The 17912-nt window shown below is 34.5% G+C and overlaps 1 protein-coding gene across 1 annotated transcript in view; it reads left to right on the forward strand.

Annotated features, from left to right (window-relative positions):
• Positions 1 to 17747, forward strand: part of LOC105463704 (arylacetamide deacetylase like 2) — a 30293-nt gene extending 12546 nt beyond the window's left edge. The window contains exons 4-5 of the mRNA XM_011710936.2: positions 1048 to 1219; positions 13450 to 17747. Coding sequence (XP_011709238.1) covers positions 1048 to 1219; positions 13450 to 14052 — 775 coding nt within the window. The 3' untranslated portion in view covers positions 14053 to 17747. The remainder of the gene's footprint in view (positions 1 to 1047; positions 1220 to 13449) is intronic.
• The last annotated feature ends 165 nt before the right edge of the window (positions 17748 to 17912 follow it).

Below are 17912 nucleotides of genomic sequence, written 5' to 3' on the forward strand. Positions count from 1 at the left end.
AGTATATTAGCTATTACACATTTGGGATATTGGATTGTATTTGAGCAGGCAAGAGAAGTTTAATTTCATAGCTTTTGAAGTAATCTAAATACTACTTTATATCTGTTTTGATATAATAATATAAGTTTGTGCTTGGCTTATACATTCTATCAAATCCCTACAATTTGTGTCATTCTTTGTCTAAAAAGTATAAATCCACTGTATTTTAAATAAAGATACCAACATCTTTTTGGTACACATCTATGTCTAAGCTACAAATTACTTAGAGTTTTCTAGATAGCTTATAATAAAATTCTAAGAACCCTATTACCAGCACTTCCTACTGGCTATAGAAATATACACGCTTTAGCATTCTGAAGATCAAAAAGGAAAAGCTCTACGAATAGGCTGCTAGAGGTATTTTTCTGTTTTACCAGTCTACATATACTGGGGAAAAAATCTATTTGTGCCCATGAAAAGAATTGTGTGATAATTTGCCTTACAAATGGATTTACCAGAAATACACAAGCTCTCTGGCATATTTAAATTTTATTTATATTTCAAAATTTTTATCTAGTAATAACTACTGGATATTATCCATGATGAAGTATATGCACCGTCAGCTTGTAAAACTTTTACCTAAATGACCTTGATAAACTAGGACACTGCCTACAATATGCTCTCAGATCTGCAATCCATTGTGCTTTTTAAATAAGGGTTATAAAAAAGTGTTTGGATTACAAGTTATGTTGAGAATATGACGGAAGCCATAGACCATCTCCATTCTAAAACACACTTGGACTAAAAATTTTGCTTACAATTCCTAGGAAGTTCATAAAACTCCCCTGACTCCTCACAAATAATGCCATCCATGGACTTTAGGTACAAGATTGAAGACCTTATACTTTATTAAAATAATTTTCATTTTAATCAAGAGTTAGTAGAAAACTTAGGCTTGATTTTTAGAACACTGAACAAGAAAGGCTGGTGTAAAATTGCATCTATTTGGTATTTGAGAATTAAATGGACAGATACAACTGTAAATGCTTTATTATTGTTTCTATAAAGTTATAGGCTAGCTCCTCAACACCACTTTCCGGCTCAGTTTGAAGATGGCCTTGCTGCAGTCAAATTTTTTCTTCTGGAAAAAATTCTCACAAAATATGGAGTGGATCCCACCCGAATCTGCATTTCAGGAGACAGTTCTGGGGGCAATTTAGCAACAGCGGTCACTCAACAGGTACATTATATTTGTTTTTATGATACGAAGTAGAAGTTGAGGCTCATTTTTTTTTTTCTATAGATAATTCAGTTCTTCCAGTACCATTTGTTGAAAAGACCATTCTTTCCCATTGAATTACAGTGGCACTTGAGTAAACGTTTATTTAACTTTAGTGTAACTATTTCTGGATTCTTTTGTTCCATTGATATACATGTCTATCCTACTGCCAATATTACACTGACTTCAACTTTGTTCTTCTTTAAAAAAAATGTTTCTAGTATTCCATATCTTTCTCATTAAAATATTAGATTATCTTACCAATTTTTAAAAAGAAAGACTAACTGATTTTTTATTAGGATTGCATTGAGTCTATAACTTTGGGGAGGACTGACATCTCAATAATATCGAGTTTTCCAATTAATGTACATGGCATGTCTCATATTTTATTAGATCCCCTTCAGTTTCTTAGCAACATTTTGCTATTTTCAGTGTAGAAATCATGGAGATCTTTTCCCAAATTTTACCCTGAGTTTTTTTTAACATTTTATTAAAAATAGTATTTTCTGAATGTTTATTTGGAACATATTGGAATTAGGAATTTGGAACTTATTTCTATGCTATGTAGAAATACAATCGATTTTGATATTGGCCTTTTCCCATCATATCCTCAATAACTCACTTATAACTCTAGTGTTCTTTGTTTTGTTTTTGTTTTTGCTTTTGTTTTAGTTTCCTAGGATTTTCTATACAATTATATTTTCAATGACTAGAGACAGTTTAAGTTCTTGCTTCCCAGTACTTACTCCTTTTAATTTTTCTTTTATTAGTGCACTGTCTGGGGCCTTTAGTAAAATATTTAATATAACTGTCTTGCTTTGTATTTTCAGACGAAATTTTTCAATATTTCATCAATAAATATAGTATTATCTGAAATTACTAGTTAGCTTTTGTCAGATTGAGGAAGTTATTTCTACTCCTAGTTTGCTGATAGTTTTTGCATAAATGGGTGTTGAATTAGTCAAATGATTTTAATGCAGCTATTGAGATGATCGTGTAACTTTTCTTATTTATTCTTTTAGTGTGGTAAATTATGCCAATTGACTTTTAAACATTAAATGTTAAATTATGCTTACATTCTAGGCATGAGCCTTACTTGGTCATGATGAATTAAAATTTTTATACATTGCTGCTTTCTGTTTGCTCTAGTTCATTAAATGTTTTGTACTTTTGAAATTAGTCTTCATTTTTTAACACTTTTTGTCAGGTTTTTTTTTTTTTTTTTTTCCCCGAGATGGAGTTTTGCTCTGTCATCCAGGTTGGAGTGCAGTGGCTCGATCTCGGCTCACTGCAACCTCTGCCTCCTGTCTTTGTCAGGTTTTGAGAGAAAAATTACACTAGCTTCATTAAATAATTTGGGAAGAATTCCAACTCTCTTATTTTCTGTTTTTTTTTTTTTTCTCTTTTGTAAGGTTGTATTGAGGTACAATTGAAAACGAAAAATCATATGTATTTAAGATGTACAACATGATGTTTTGATATATGTATGCATTTTGAAACAATTAACACAAGCTAAGTAACATACTCGTTACCTAACATAGTTACCATTTATTTTTTCTGTATAGTGAGCATGTTTAAGATCTGTCTTAGCAAATTTTGAGTATGCAGTATTATTAACTATAGTCACCGCACTTAATGTTAGATCTCCAGAACTTATTCATCCTGCGTAACTGAAACTTTGTAATCTTTCACCAACATCTCCCCGATTTCCCCATCTCCATCCTCTTGCATCTATATCCCCAGCTCCTCATAACCACCACCTACTATCCACTTCTAGGGGTTTAACTTTCTCAGGTTCTACATGTAAGCAAGATTATGCAGTATTTGTCTGTCTTCACCTGACTTATTTCATTCAGTGTAAGGACCTCCAGGTTCATCAATGTTGTCACCAATGATAGGATTTTCTTCTTGCTGAAGGCTTAATAATATTCCATTGTGTGTGTTTGTGTGTGTGTATATGTAGATACACACACACACCAAATTTTCTTTATCCATTTATCCGACTGACAAACAGTTTGATTCCATATCTTGGCTACTGTGAATACTGCTGCAATGAATATGCGAGTACAGATATCTCTTCATGTTATTGACTTTGTTTCCTTTGGATATATAGCTAGAAGTGGTGTTGCTGAATCATCTGGTACTGTTTTCCATAACGGATACACTAATGGACATTTCCAACAACAATGTACAAGGGGTCCCTTTTCTCTATACATTTACCAATGCTTATTATTTTTTCCCTTTTTTGATAGTAGCCATTCTAACAGGCATTAACTGATATGTCATTAGGGTTTTAATTTGCATTTCCTGGATAATTGGTGATGTCGAACACTTTTTTGTATACCTGTTGACCACTTGTACATCCTCTCTTGAGAAATATCTACTCAGTTCTATTTCCAATTTTTAAATTGGATTATTTGTTTTCTTGCCATTTAGTTGAGTTCTTTATACATTTTGAATATTAACCCCTTATTGAACCCATAGTTTGAAATATTTTCTTCTATTTTGTAGAGTGTCTCTTCACTCTCTTGATTGTTTCTTTTTTAGTGCAGAAGCTTTTTAGTTTGAGGCAATCCTATATATCTATTTTTGCTTTTGTTGCCTGTACTTTTGGAGTCATACCTCCCAAATTATTGCTTAGACCAATATTAAGATATTTTTCTTTAAGATTTCTTTTAGTAGCTATACAGTTTTATATTAAGTGTTAAACCTTTGATTCATCATTTCTAGATGATATTTGTATATGAAATGAAATGAATGTCCACTTTCATTCTTCTGCATGTGGATATAGAGAATTCTCAACATTTTTTATTGAAAAGACTGTCTTTTCCTCTTGTGTGTTCTTGGCACCTTTATCAAAGATCAATTGACCATTGCTATAGCTTGGTCTTTCCCAGTCAAAGCTCATGTTGAAATTTGATCCCCAATGTGGCAGTGTTGAAAGACTGAGCCCAGTGAGAGGTGTTTGGGGCAGGAGGGGGGATCCTTCATGAATAGATTAATACCCTTCAGAGGGAAGGAATGAGTGAATTCTTGCTCTCCAGGGAATGAATTAATTTGCGAGACAGCAGATTATTAAAAAGAATTTGGCTTCCTTGGTTTCTCTCTCTTGCTTCCTTTCTTGCCATGTGATTTCTTTGCACATGCAGATTCCTGATTCTCTTTCAGCCATGGATTAAAGCAGCCAGAGGCCATTATCAGATGCAGATACCCAATCTTGAAACTTTCAACCACTAGAATTGTGAGACAGTTTTTTTTTTTTTTAATAAATTACCCAGTCTCAGGCATTCTGTTGCAGCAGCACTAACTGAACTAAAACAACAATTTATTTCTTAGCTCTTTATCCTGTTCCATTGGTCTATATGTTTGTTTTTATGCCAGTACCATACTGTTTTGATTATTGTAGCTTTACAGTTTATTTTGAAATCAGGGATTGTCATGCCTCCAGGTTTGTTCTTTTTACTCAAGATTATATTGACTATTCAGTCTTTTGTGGTTCTATATGAATTTTCTATTTCTGTAAAAAATACCATTGAAATTTTGGTTGGAATTGCATTGAATCTGTACATTGCTTTGTGTAGTATAGACATTTTAACAATATTAATTATTTGGACCCAGAAACATGGTTAATCTTTTCATTTACTTGTGTCTTCTTCAATTTCTTTCTTTAATATTTTATAGCTTACTGTGTATAGAGCTTTCTACCTCCTTGGTTAAATTTATTCCTAGTGTTTTATTTATGTACTTATTTTTGTTGCTGTTGAAAAGGGATTTTTTAAAATTTCTTTTTAAGATAGTTTGTTGTTAGTATACAGAAATGCAAGTGATTTTTGAATGTTGAATTTGTATCCTGCGACTTTACTGAATTTATTTACTTGTACTAACAGGTTTTTGATAGTCTTAGGGTTTTCTGTATCTGATATCATGTAATCTACAAACACACTTTTTTTTTTTTTTTTTTTTTTTGAGACAGAGTCTCACTCTGTTGCCCAGGCTGGAGTGCAGTGGCATGATCTCCACTCACTGCACGCTCTGCCTTCTGGGTTCATGCCATTCTCCTGCCTCAGCCTCCCAAGTAGCTGGGACTACAGGCATCCGCCATCATGCCTAGCTAATTTTTGTATTTTTAGTAGAAACGGCATTTCACAGTGTCAGCCAGGATGGTCTCGATCTCCTGACCTCGTGATCTGCCCGCCTCAGCCTCCCAAAGTGCTGGAATTACAGGCGTGAGCCACCGCACCCGGTCCAGACATTTTTACTTCTTTCTCATTTGGATGCTTTTTATTTATGTTTTTGTTTGTTTGTGTTTTTGTTTTTTAACAGTTCTGACTAGGTCTTCTAGTATTTTGTTAAATAGATATGGTGAGAATGGGTATCTTTGTCTTGTTCCTGATCTCAGAGGAAAAGCTTTCAGCTTTTCACCACTGACTATGATGTTAGCTGTGAGCTTGTCTATATGGCCTTTATTTATTATGTTGAGGTACTTTCCTCTATACATAATTAGTTGAGATTTTGTATTATGAAAAGATACTGCATTTTGTCAAGCCATTTTATGCATCCGTTGAGATGTTCATGTAATTTTTATTCTTCATTCTCTTACCTTTCTATTTTAAAACAATGATGAAACTGGTCTTCTTCAGACTTCTTTTTGAGAAAAACTGCTCTGTACTTTTTAAAATATGACTTTAGTTATAAAAACTTGAACCAAAACGTTACTCTAGGTGCCTCTCTATTTATTTTTTAAAATTTCTTTCCTCTTAAGTATTATAAGATTCAGGAATAAAGCACAGGAAGAAGTTTATATACATACATATTTGACATACATATACACTTGAAAAATATGTTATACATACGTATATAAGTACATATGCACATACATACATATACATACATATACATATGCCTATATGTATATATTAATCTATGACATCATACACACAAAATCCTATTGTGAAACCAAAATGGCCGTGATAACAAAGCCTCACCTTTGGTTCTATGCCTGGGCCTCCTTTCAACCCAACCTGTTCCACTTTAGTTGCCCTTCATGTTTAGAGCTCTAAGTAAATGTTCTTAGGAGAAAAATAAAAGAGGGCTTCATTGCCAAGAAGAAAATTTGCAAACCATTAGACATGTTGATTCCTGAGGACTCTTCCAGCATGAACTTGTTTGCTATTTACTTGAAATAATGTCATTTATTTAAAAGATCTTGCTGGAGTAAAATGAGGAGTGTGATAGAGGGTAAAAATTGGAGAATGCCCTGCTTAGAGATTATTATACTAATTACTATGTAAAATTGTATAGCAGTCTGGTCTAAAATTTCATCTGAAACCGGTTTGGGGAATGTAGAGATTCTGAAAGCTCCAACAATTACCCAATAGTGATTAAGCAACATCTTACCACACCTCTAATTTCTTCTTGCACATTTGTAACATTTGCTTGGCTTTGCAAGTGTAGCAAGCATAACTGAAACAACAATTGGGCTTGGTGTATTGGCTCATTCCTATAGTCCCAGCACTTTGGGAAGCCCAGTGGGGAGGATTAGTTGAGGCCAGGAGCTCAAGACCAGTCTAGGCAAAAAAATAAAAATAGCCAGGGGTAGTGGTACACTCCTGTAGTCCCAGCCACTCAATAGGCTGAGGCAGGAGGATTGCTTGGGCCCAGGAGTTCGAGGTTTGCAGTGAACTAGAATCACACCACTGCACTCCAACATGGGTGACAGAGCAAGACCATGCCTCTAAACAACAAAAAAGAAAAGAAAGAAAGAAAAAAGAAATAACAGTTGGATGTAGCCATACAGATTCATGAAAATGTGATACCCTACCTTATAACTTTTCAGCAGAACAATACTTAGTAACACCGGCCCCAAACAGAGATGTGATTCTCAGTAAAATCTGTAGGACAGCACAAAAGTGAATAAAAATCACTCTATTTCTTAAATTATTCTATTTCTATTTCTTAAACATACATAATATCTATTCTATTGGTCTTTCCCAGTCAAAGCTCATGTTGAAATCTGATCCCCAATGTGGCAGTGTGGAAAGACTGAGCCTAGTGAGAGGCGTTTGGGGCAGGAGGGTGGGTCCTTCATGAATAGATTATACCCTTCAGAGGGAAGGAATGAGTGAATTCTAATAGAACATGAGTTTTATGTCTAATGAGTGCGTTCTAAGAGAACGTCATTCTATTTCTTAATTAATTATATAAGAACATAGTGTCTATTTAGATGTTCTGATTTATCTGTTCAGAGGGAACATAGTGCAGCATGCAGATGAACAGACTGCAGAAGAACTCAGTGTACTTCATGAGCATTTAATAAGGTGATTTTCTTTATCCTTTCCTATTTACTTTTATGATTATGCTTTAAGTTATTTGTTCTTCATGGACTGCTAAACTTTCTACATGAATTAAATTTTCATTGAAAAACTTTACTCCCTGTACTGTTTTTATTTTGGGTCATAAGCATCAACTTTTACTTTGAAATGATTATAGAGCTCATTTTTTCCAATGTTTCATGATCCTGTGATCGACAATATGTTATAGATTATGACTTTAAAAATTCGGTATCAATAATCACCACTGAGAGATATATGAAAAATGACTCTTTTGTTTCCATTCACATTATAAAAGGATTTTCTCATGGATTAGGGCACATATACTATCCTGTCATTTTTCAATTGTATTCTTTATTGAGAAGAAATGAATATCTTATACCTATTATTGCTAGATTTCCTGGCAACATCACATGATGTGTCCTAAACTCACTAATGTGGCTCGCTGGTCACAATGATCTGGATGATCACTACAGCTTGAAAACTTTTGTGGACATGGTGCCTTAATCTTTAATTAAGAGGAAAAAGTATTTCTAAACTTTAATCATATCACCTAAATACAATTTCATGGCCACATTTTATTTTAAAATAATGTGTGCATTGCTCTTATTTAGGATCAGAGATATTCTTTTTACTTTCGTAAAATAATGGGAATTTATTTGATATTTTGAAGTAATTAGTAAGTCCTACTCTCTTAGATATTCTAAAAAATAAGTATTTCAGTGTAGGTAATTTAAAGAGGAAGCTATGATATACGATACCTCTACTTATTTAGGTTTATAGCTTTGGTCTTTCTAAATATACTTTTGCTTCTAATTTGTATCTTCTTTCATAAGGTGGTAATAAAGCCTTATCATCTTATTTATAATAATATTTCTATGGCATCCAATATTTCTATGGCTATATATGATATTACATATGTGACACTTCTTTAAAAATATAAAAAAAAATTCTTTAAAAACAGTTTAATAGCAAATGTTAATCAGAAATTATAATCAATGGTGATAATTTTTAGAAAAATATGACTGACATACAGCATTCTTGGACATGGGATGATGTCCCATACATAGATAATATGTATGTTAGTTTCTATTATTTTGTTTGTTTACCTCTGTGTAATCCCATCATTCAGTGTTATACAGGTCGCCTGAAATCCATCAGAAGCAGAAACATCTGTCTTCTATTACTTGCACCTGGAAGTGGTATCACCATGAGTCCTGCACTTTTGAGTGATATAATCTGTTTTACTGTCATACTTTTAGGACACAAAGTGGGAAGTGGGATTTTAGGGGAAGAATAAGTATCAGGAAAGGACAGGATTAACCTGCAAGGAGGAGAGCAGGCTGATTATCCTGGACTCTTGTCTAGCCCGTGTGGGAGTTTTGCAGTTTCCAGCATGGTTGGAACATGCATGCTTGGATGAGGCCAAAAAAATCCTCCCATATTGGAATTTCTTCATGGTGGTTCATAGTTTATCAAGATACCCATTGGCTGGTTGTGTATTGGTGGAATCAGGTTTGGGGTTGTTAGGGGTAGTTGATAGAAAGGAAAATTAGTGGGGATAGCAGTCACAGTTGCTATGAAGTTAAATGCTCTGGGTTGAAAATGACAGATATGTTAAGTTTGGTGAGCAATACTTATCAATAGCAATGTAGGAACTCCTCAAATAACAAGTTATCATTTTGTGTAAATCCATCCTTACATGGATAACAGGCCATGGATAAGTTGGTGTGGGCATGCAGGAATTTGAATAACACACACTCAAATCAGGGAGCTAGATGGTAGGGTATCTTGTGAACCAGTAACTGGATTGAGAAGCGTAGTAGATGATGAGGGGCAAAGTGCAAGGGCTGCAATATGTTCCTCTGGCAGTGGAAACTATCATTCTCTAGGAAAGTGCCATGTCCTTTGAATGGTCACAGGGTAATTGGGAAATGGGAGAGGATTCAGTAATGCCTCAGACTCTCTGGAGTTGACTTTAGGTCAAGCACAAGTGTCCATGGCAGATTACTGCTTCGAATGGGCTTTGAAGCAGTTTAGTCATAGAATGACACAGGACATGACGTCATGGATCATCCCTTCTCTGACTTTGTTACCAACTTCCTTTCAGCCACCACTCCCAATTCATGCTGTCCAAGAGGGTTGTTTGTGAATGAAAACACTGATGTAGGAGTGAAAATGGTGCTGGTCAACATGTTTACTCCAAGCATTTTAGCATGGCATAGCAGATTTTCATGAACTGGGTCCCAAATTTTGCTTTCAAAAGTATAGACTTAGGAGACCAGTCTTCATGGTATAAATAAATTACTTTCTTGATGACAATCTTAACAGTGGCATGGCCTATAACTTGAAAAACACAACCTATAACTTGAACAAATTAAAGATTCATACTTGGTGACTTAATAAAGGAGGGACAGAGCAAATAATATATATGAGACAATTTTACTGTAAATACCATAAGTTTAGGATTAATCGTGTTTAATTATAAAGGAAAGCTCAAATACGTAGTATCCATTTTGTTTTCATGAAAATAATGTTCATTGTTGAAAAAGATTAAGAATAAAGACGGACTTTACTTAAACTCTTCCACAGTCTATGAGTTACTTAGATGTCCAAAGGTCTTTATTATATTGGAAATATGATAAAACTGTAAATAGAAATTTGAAATACAGTTACCAGTGTCTAAATTCTAAGGACATTGCCATAAGAGAAGATGATTGCCTTCATTAGTCATTAGGAGCAACATGGCGAAACCCCATCTCTACAAAAAAAAGAAAAAACTGATATATAAACAACAAGGTAAGGTTAGTGGACGAAGCCTTCCTGGAAAGGATAAGCAGAGGTTATAAGGATAAAATCTTGCAACAATATGAAAGCATTTTGGAAAGTATAACTTAGAAAAGTATAGGTTTCATAATTTTTTTGTATCTCCTGTAAGTTCTAGCATAATATTGCAACATGTTGCTAGTATTTGGTAAATGTTTCCTACTCATTCTTATTATAGGGTTCATAAATAAATTGTTCAATGAGTGGAAAGGCATTCAAATCAAAGGGGAGTGTCCAGAAAAGATTCCCACAGATTAGCCCCAGACCTCACTCAGGTCCCAAGGACTTTTCCCCTTGTTATGGGCAGAGTTTAGGGTTGGCCACCTGTTATTTTCTTAATCCAGGATAATTGAGGTCACACTGTTAGCTATGGCATGATTTGCAGTTTGAGTGGCTGGTATCAATCTTGTGCTTCCTGTTCTACAAAAAGATGTAGGTTCTGATGGGTATGGGGACACAAGATGCTACCTGCCCAGGTTGGCATACTTCCCGTAGCAGCCCCTTCTGCATGCCTTCCCCTCCTACCTGACTGCCAGGCTCAGTATTCTGCAGAAGCCAGCATTGATGATATCTCATTTCTCAGGTCTGCAAGGGCCCCCTCAGCTGCAGATTGGTAATGTGACAATTAACCTTCAAGGGCACGAAGTCTCAGGTATGAGGCACACAGCAGCAATCAGTTACCAGTGTCTAAACTCTAAGGACATTGTCATGAGCTAGATATGTTCTCTCAACTTTTTTGATCTTTTACTTTTTCATTCTTATTCTTTACAAAGTAATAACATCCTGAGAGGAATGTCACATATTTTTTTGCACTCAAGTACATATTAGTTACCCACAAAATCAGAAATATATATCCATTCCTTCATTTCCATTTTATAGAATGCTCCATTCTAGGCTTGTTTTGGTTTAGTATTAATGTTTATGCACACTTTTGAACTTTGCTTAGCTCGTTGTCTTCGGGACCATATAGGTCTAGGAGCAAAGAACTAAGCTATAGATAGGTCAATCATTCAGCGTTACTTTTGGGACCTACTTGTCTTATACTTGTTACTGTTTCTCGGATCTTATTATTCCTGGCTCCAGATATAGTGTCCTGTTAAAAGAATTATAAATCAGATATTATGGTTTATAATATTATGGTTTCCATATTATTAAAATATTCATTTTTCAATGATTTTCCCATAAGATATTAATGACTTTATTATCTTATGTCCAGTAAGGGGTACAATGACAACTCAGGTATCATGTCAGTGTTTGTGAAATTCAAAACCAAGTAGAAAGATTAATCATGTACATTTTTGTATAAAAAGGAAAAATGACAATTGGTCTTAAAGAGGTAATAAAGATTTGGGAATTTAAAAAAGAAGCGTTTCCTTTCATCAGGTATTCACATGCATAATCACACATATATGCTTATGAGTATATATAAAATGTGTAGAAAATATCTGAAACACACCAGATAAATAACATAGTTGTTAACACTATGGCAAAATTGCCAACCTCAGAGAATCTGACTCAGTTGCTTTTCCAATATCTTGAAGAGAACTGACTTTAGCATGGGTTTTGAAGAATATTAGAGAGGAAAAATGCCTTGAATGGCAAAGTAACAAATGACATAATGGGGAACATAGAAATGGGAAATACTGACACATTTGTTGAAGTGATTTATTCCATATGGCATTTCAGAAAGGAAAGGTAGGGTCAGGCAAGGGTATTGATGGACACTTTTTGACCTGTCCCTGTTTATGTGTTCTCTGTTTGTTTGTTTTTTTTCCTAGATTAGCAAGATGGAGAGTAGGATGACTGAGGGTGGGCTATTGATAACAATCTTTGATTAGTAAGTTATCTACCTAAGGGCACTGCAGAGAGATTTGGGATCTAGGAAGGTTTCTGTAAGTTAACTTTATTTTGGTTCATTTTCATTCCACACTCATTAAACCTCTAGCATCTTGGAAGTACGTTGTGGAGCTTAAACCTCTAGCATCTTGAAAGTACATTGTGGAGCTTAAACCTCTAGCATCTTGGAAGTACGTTGTGGAGATGGTAGGATACCATTTCCTTTTCTGAGGTACCTCTTGGACTTCAATTTAGTTTTTCCTTTCTGTTCAGCTAATCACTGTGGTGAATGGTTGATTTAGAGGTACCTTCTGTGGTCCTGAGCTTTTCACTTGGAGCAGTAGCAGGTATTTTCATTTGTCCAGATGCCAGCCTCTAGCCAAGCAATAACTCCTGGGAGATTAATTCAAGGTGTTCTCTTGCAGTCTGCAGGGTCATAGGTGAGGTCTCAAATGCCTTTCTCTTTGGAAAAGAAAAGGCACTCCTTATTAAGTACTTCACATTTTTTCCTTGCGTATCAAACTTATGCACATCAATTTTTGTCATAATTTTCTTCCTTTGTTTCTCCAACACTGCATCTTTTTCATAAAATACCTGTTGATTGGCTTTTTATTTTTCTTCACCTTGGTCCATGTGCTTTTGCACTGGGATAATGTTTCTTAAAAATTATGGTATGATGTTGGTAATGTCTACCTTGTTGCCAAAGAACATATTCTAAAAATTTTTAAGACTTTTTTAAGATTCTATAATGAAATAATATGATTTAATAGCTATATTTATTTCTTCAACTCACTCTGGCTACTTTATTTAAGAAGGATTTTTACAAACTTATTTGTACTGTCAATTTCCCCTAGAAATATCTTTAGAATTGGATCATTTTCATTTGTGATTTTTGACCAAAATATCCTGCATATCTCTCTTGCCTTGTACATTCTCTGTCTCTTTCCCCCCTTCTCTTATTCTTTCTCCTTTTTTCCTCACACACAAAATCAATATTTTAAAAATTTTAATTTTAAATTGGTTTGAATTTTTTTTCATGCCATGGAAATATATTTTAAATATTGTAAAAATAATTATGATATATCACATCAATTTATGTAGATTTGTTTATCTCATGATTGCTAGATAATTAAGATTAAATTTTATTCTCCTGGTATTTTGGAAAATTTTGTATTACAGAATATTACCATATATTTTCAGGTGCAGAATGATGCTGAAATAAAACATAAAATCAAGATGCAAGTCTTACTTTACCCTGGCCTACAGATAACAGATTCTTATTTGCCATCTCACCGAGAAAATGAGCATGGTATAGTTTTGACCAGGGATGTAGCCATAAAACTCGTGAGCTTATATTTCACCAAGGATGAAGCACTTCCCCGGGCAATGAGAAGAAACCAACACATGCCTCTGGAGTCAAGACATCTGTTTAAGTTTGTTAACTGGAGTATTCTCCTTCCTGAGAAGTATAGAAAAGACTATGTGTATACTGAACCAATTCTTGGAGGACTTAGTTATTCATTGCCAGGACTTACAGACAGCAGAGCATTACCCTTGTTGGCCAATGATTCTCAGTTACAGAATTTGCCACTAACCTATATTCTTACTTGTCAACATGATGTCTTAAGAGACGATGGACTTATGTATGTTACAAGACTTCGAAATGTTGGAGTCCAAGTTGTTCACGACCATATTGAGGATGGAATTCATGGAGCTTTATCATACATGACTTCACCATTTTATTTACGCCTAGGTCTTAGGATAAGAGATATGTATGTAAGTTGGCTGGATAAGAATTTATAAATATATGATGATGATGTATATGTATAGCCCTTACATGGTGGATTGTAATTTGTGATATTTTGTAGTTTGGGGGCAAAGAACAATGTCATTTGAGTTGTCTAAATCTATATTTGAATCATTTTATAGCAGTTAATGTGTGTCCTTGAACAGTTATTAAATTTTCTGACTTGCAGACCCTGAATATGTAAAATGTATGTAATCTGGCCTATTTTCTCCTTACTTATAATTTATTATAATTATGTTGGTCCTAATAAGAACCAGTGCTTATTAAAGTTGAGAAATAAGAGTGGTTATTGGCAAATTAGGAAAGATAGTTTCCAGATAGGCACAGAAATTGTTGTAGTGAGTGGGAAGAGAAAAAAGAATGGAACAAACTTGCTGCTAAAAATGTATGGAAACCACTGGACTAAATAAATTCTATGGACCCTATATTAGTTTCTTGTGACTATTATAGCAAATTACTACAAATTCAGTTGCTTAAAACAACAGACATTTATTCTTTTACAGTTCTGCGGTCCTAAACTATGAAATTAGGTCCAAACCAAGTCATAGGCAAGAGACACACCTTTCTTGGAGACTCTCTAGAAGGTGCTCTTTGCCTCTTTTAACCTCAGGTGGCTGCCAGTATTCTTTGACTATTGTTAGATCACTTTAAATCTTGAAGGCCAGCATCTTCCAATCTCTTTCTGCTTCATCTTCACATTACCTTCTTCTCTGCCTGTGTCTAATCTCCCTATGGGCTTCTCTTAGAAAAACACATGTGTTTATACTTAGGAGGGTCTACCTAAATGGTCTAGGATAATCTCTGCATCTCACGATCCTCAATTTAATTGCATTTGCATATTTCCCCCACCCTTTTCTTTATAAAGTAACCCTCAGACATTAGGATGTAGTTATCTTTTGGGAGGCCATTTTTAAAAACATTTTCAGTTAAATTTTATTTTTTAAAGGAGGCAGCAGATCAATATAATTCAAGAACCTGATCTAAATATGCATTCAATAATGAAGAGCATTTGAGTATGGACTAGAAAAGTTTCTCCCAAAAACTTTCGAATGTATCATCTGAAATTACCTAAAGAATAAATCACTTCGTAGTCCTTTTGTTGACTGGAATCATAAACAGAAAACTGAAAATTTATTGCTATGAAAACAGATCCATGGTACAATGTTATAAATTTTAGTATTAAGCATAGTCAGTTGAATCCAATTAAGAAGTTAAAAATGTAGTAAAAAATGTGTGTATGTATGAGTACGTGCATGTGTGTGTGAAAAATCTACCATCCAATTGACCCAAAAGCAACTTATTCAATTGGGACCAGACATTTTTCTCAATTCTCCATTATTCAGAAGGCAATTCAGTCCACAAACAAAATAAGATTATTTTAATGTAGAGAGAAATTAATTATGTTCAAAGAGCCCTTTTTCTTTCACTCAATTTCAGTACCCCAAAGTTAAAAACGCATCCTTGACTATGACAAATGAAAATAAGTGTCACGGGAATCTGTTAATTTTTTCCTCTGAGAAATAAAATCTAAATGGAGATTTGATACTATATGCTATGCTATATACACTAAGAGAATTGTATTTTTCATAATTCTGATTTGACCCGCTTTAAACTCGATATATTTTAAAATTTGTAATTTGTTTTTCATGATACTGAATCTGGTTCCAGTTCTTTTTAATCATTTAACATACTGGCTGCCCATTCTAATTAGGAAAACAAGTACTAGAAATCTCTTCTTTTTAACAGCATGTGCTGATTTGTAAGCAAATCATTAAAAATGCAGCTCTCTAGGAAGTAAATTTTGTTGATTGTCCTATTGTCTGAACATTTTTCACAATGATTCCTGACTAAAAATCCTTTCGATTTTGTAAGCACTACACTAGTGTGTAGTGTCACTAGTATGCACTTTCAAGCCTTGAAACAGGAAGGGTGGCTCCTGTTTGTTTTAATTTTTGAAAAATTTTGTATCTTGCAGAGCAGGAAAGCCCTTCTTTTTTTGCTACATAAGTATGTGGTAGAAACATATGCTAAGGTAGGCCAGTCAATCCTTTTTTATTTATTCTGTAAATTTGGTCCCAGAATATTTCTGGAAGGAACCACAGCTAGACTAGCTTCCTTTGCAGTCCCTTACCTCACTAACTTCTTTTGTGGCTTTATCCAGGCACTGTTACTATTTGCATGCTGGTGTTCATTTCACTGGATCTTACTTTCAAAGTTTGTTCCCTTTTGTATGGTGGTGTGAGCATTGTGATCAAGCCATTAAGTTTGGAAACAAGTGAACAAAAGTCATCTGTTATAATGTACTTTATTTTATTTTCAAATTGACAATAATTGTACATATTCATGGGATACATAGTGGTGTTTCAATACATATCATGTATAGTGATTATATCACGGTAATTGGCACATCATCCCAAACATTTAGAATTTCTTTGTGTTGGGAATGTTCAATATCCTTTTTTAGCTGTTTGAAATTATGTAATATATTATTGTTAACTATAGTCATCCTACAGTGGTACAGAAACTACCTAGCTGTAATGTTGTATCTTTCAACAATTCTAATTTATTTCTTGACAGTGTAGGGGAAGACTTGATTACACCCCATGCCACGACAGCTAAAAAGTCCAATGTTTTCAGTCTCTTTGTAGCTATGTTATCCAGACATCGATTTGTATTTACATCTCATATTCCTTTCTAAGAGAAATAGTTATACAGAACCTGAGAGTCAAATTCAATATTCTCTAGGTACCAAGGCAAGGGTTTATGTTATAGTTTGTGTCTTAGTCCAAGTCCCAAGTCTTGATGATACAGCTCCACAACCTACCTTCATAATACCCAGGGAAAGTATACAGAAGAAATTCTTGATTTTTTCTATCCAAATTTCTACAACTCATCTGTTATTTTTACTGATGATCTGCCTGTGTCTCCTGGAAACACATAGGTGTAGGTTTCTGACACACATATCTAACATGTAAAGGAGTAACATTTCCAAAGTACCTCCAAACAGCCACATCCTAAAAGAAATCTCTAGGTTTTTCTGCTGAAATATCCATTCCAGCATTGTGTTTGTTTGCTAGAGCTGCTGTAACAAAATGTCACAAACTGAGTGCCTTAAATAAACAAAAGGAATTTATTGCCTCATGGTTCAGAAGGCTAGAAGTTGGAGATCAAGGTGTCAGCACGCCATGATCCCTCTGAAGGCACCAAGGATGGATCTGTTTCAGGACTCCTGGCCTGTAGCAGCATAACTCCAATCTTCACATGATATTCTCCCTTTGTATGTGTTCTTCTCCAATTTTCCCTTTTTATACAGATAGCAGTCAGATTAGATTAGGGCCCACCCTAATAACTTCATTTTAACCTTACCGTCTTTGTAAAGACCCTGTTTGCAAATAAAATCACATGTAAATTATCGGGGGTTAGGACTCCAACATATGTGTGTGTGTGTTTATATACATATAGTGAGATATATATATGTGTTTGTGTGTGTGTGTTTATATATATATATATATGTATGTATATATATATATGGCAAGTATTGTATGCTCCAATTTCTTAAAAGTAAAAAAAGGCCTCGTGCCATTGGTGGTGTTCTGAAAGGAAGAGTCCATCAATTTTCCTAGCAAGGATCATATGTTCCAATTTCTTAAAAGTAAAAAAAAGGCCTTGTGTCATTAGATGTGTTCTGAAAGGAAGAGTCCATCAATTTTTCTTCTGTGCATTTCTCTCTGGGGAACAGGATAGCAGCAGAAACCGAGCTGCTAGCTGAACACAGCATAGGTCATATCAGAGCCTGCCGTGAGCTCAGAGGTACCCTCATGGATCATATCAAGGGTAGAACATACCACTCTTCTCT

The sequence above is a fragment of the Macaca nemestrina genome, chromosome 2 (genome assembly GCF_043159975.1).
Source record: "Macaca nemestrina isolate mMacNem1 chromosome 2, mMacNem.hap1, whole genome shotgun sequence".
Classification (NCBI taxonomy): domain Eukaryota; kingdom Metazoa; phylum Chordata; class Mammalia; order Primates; family Cercopithecidae; genus Macaca; species Macaca nemestrina.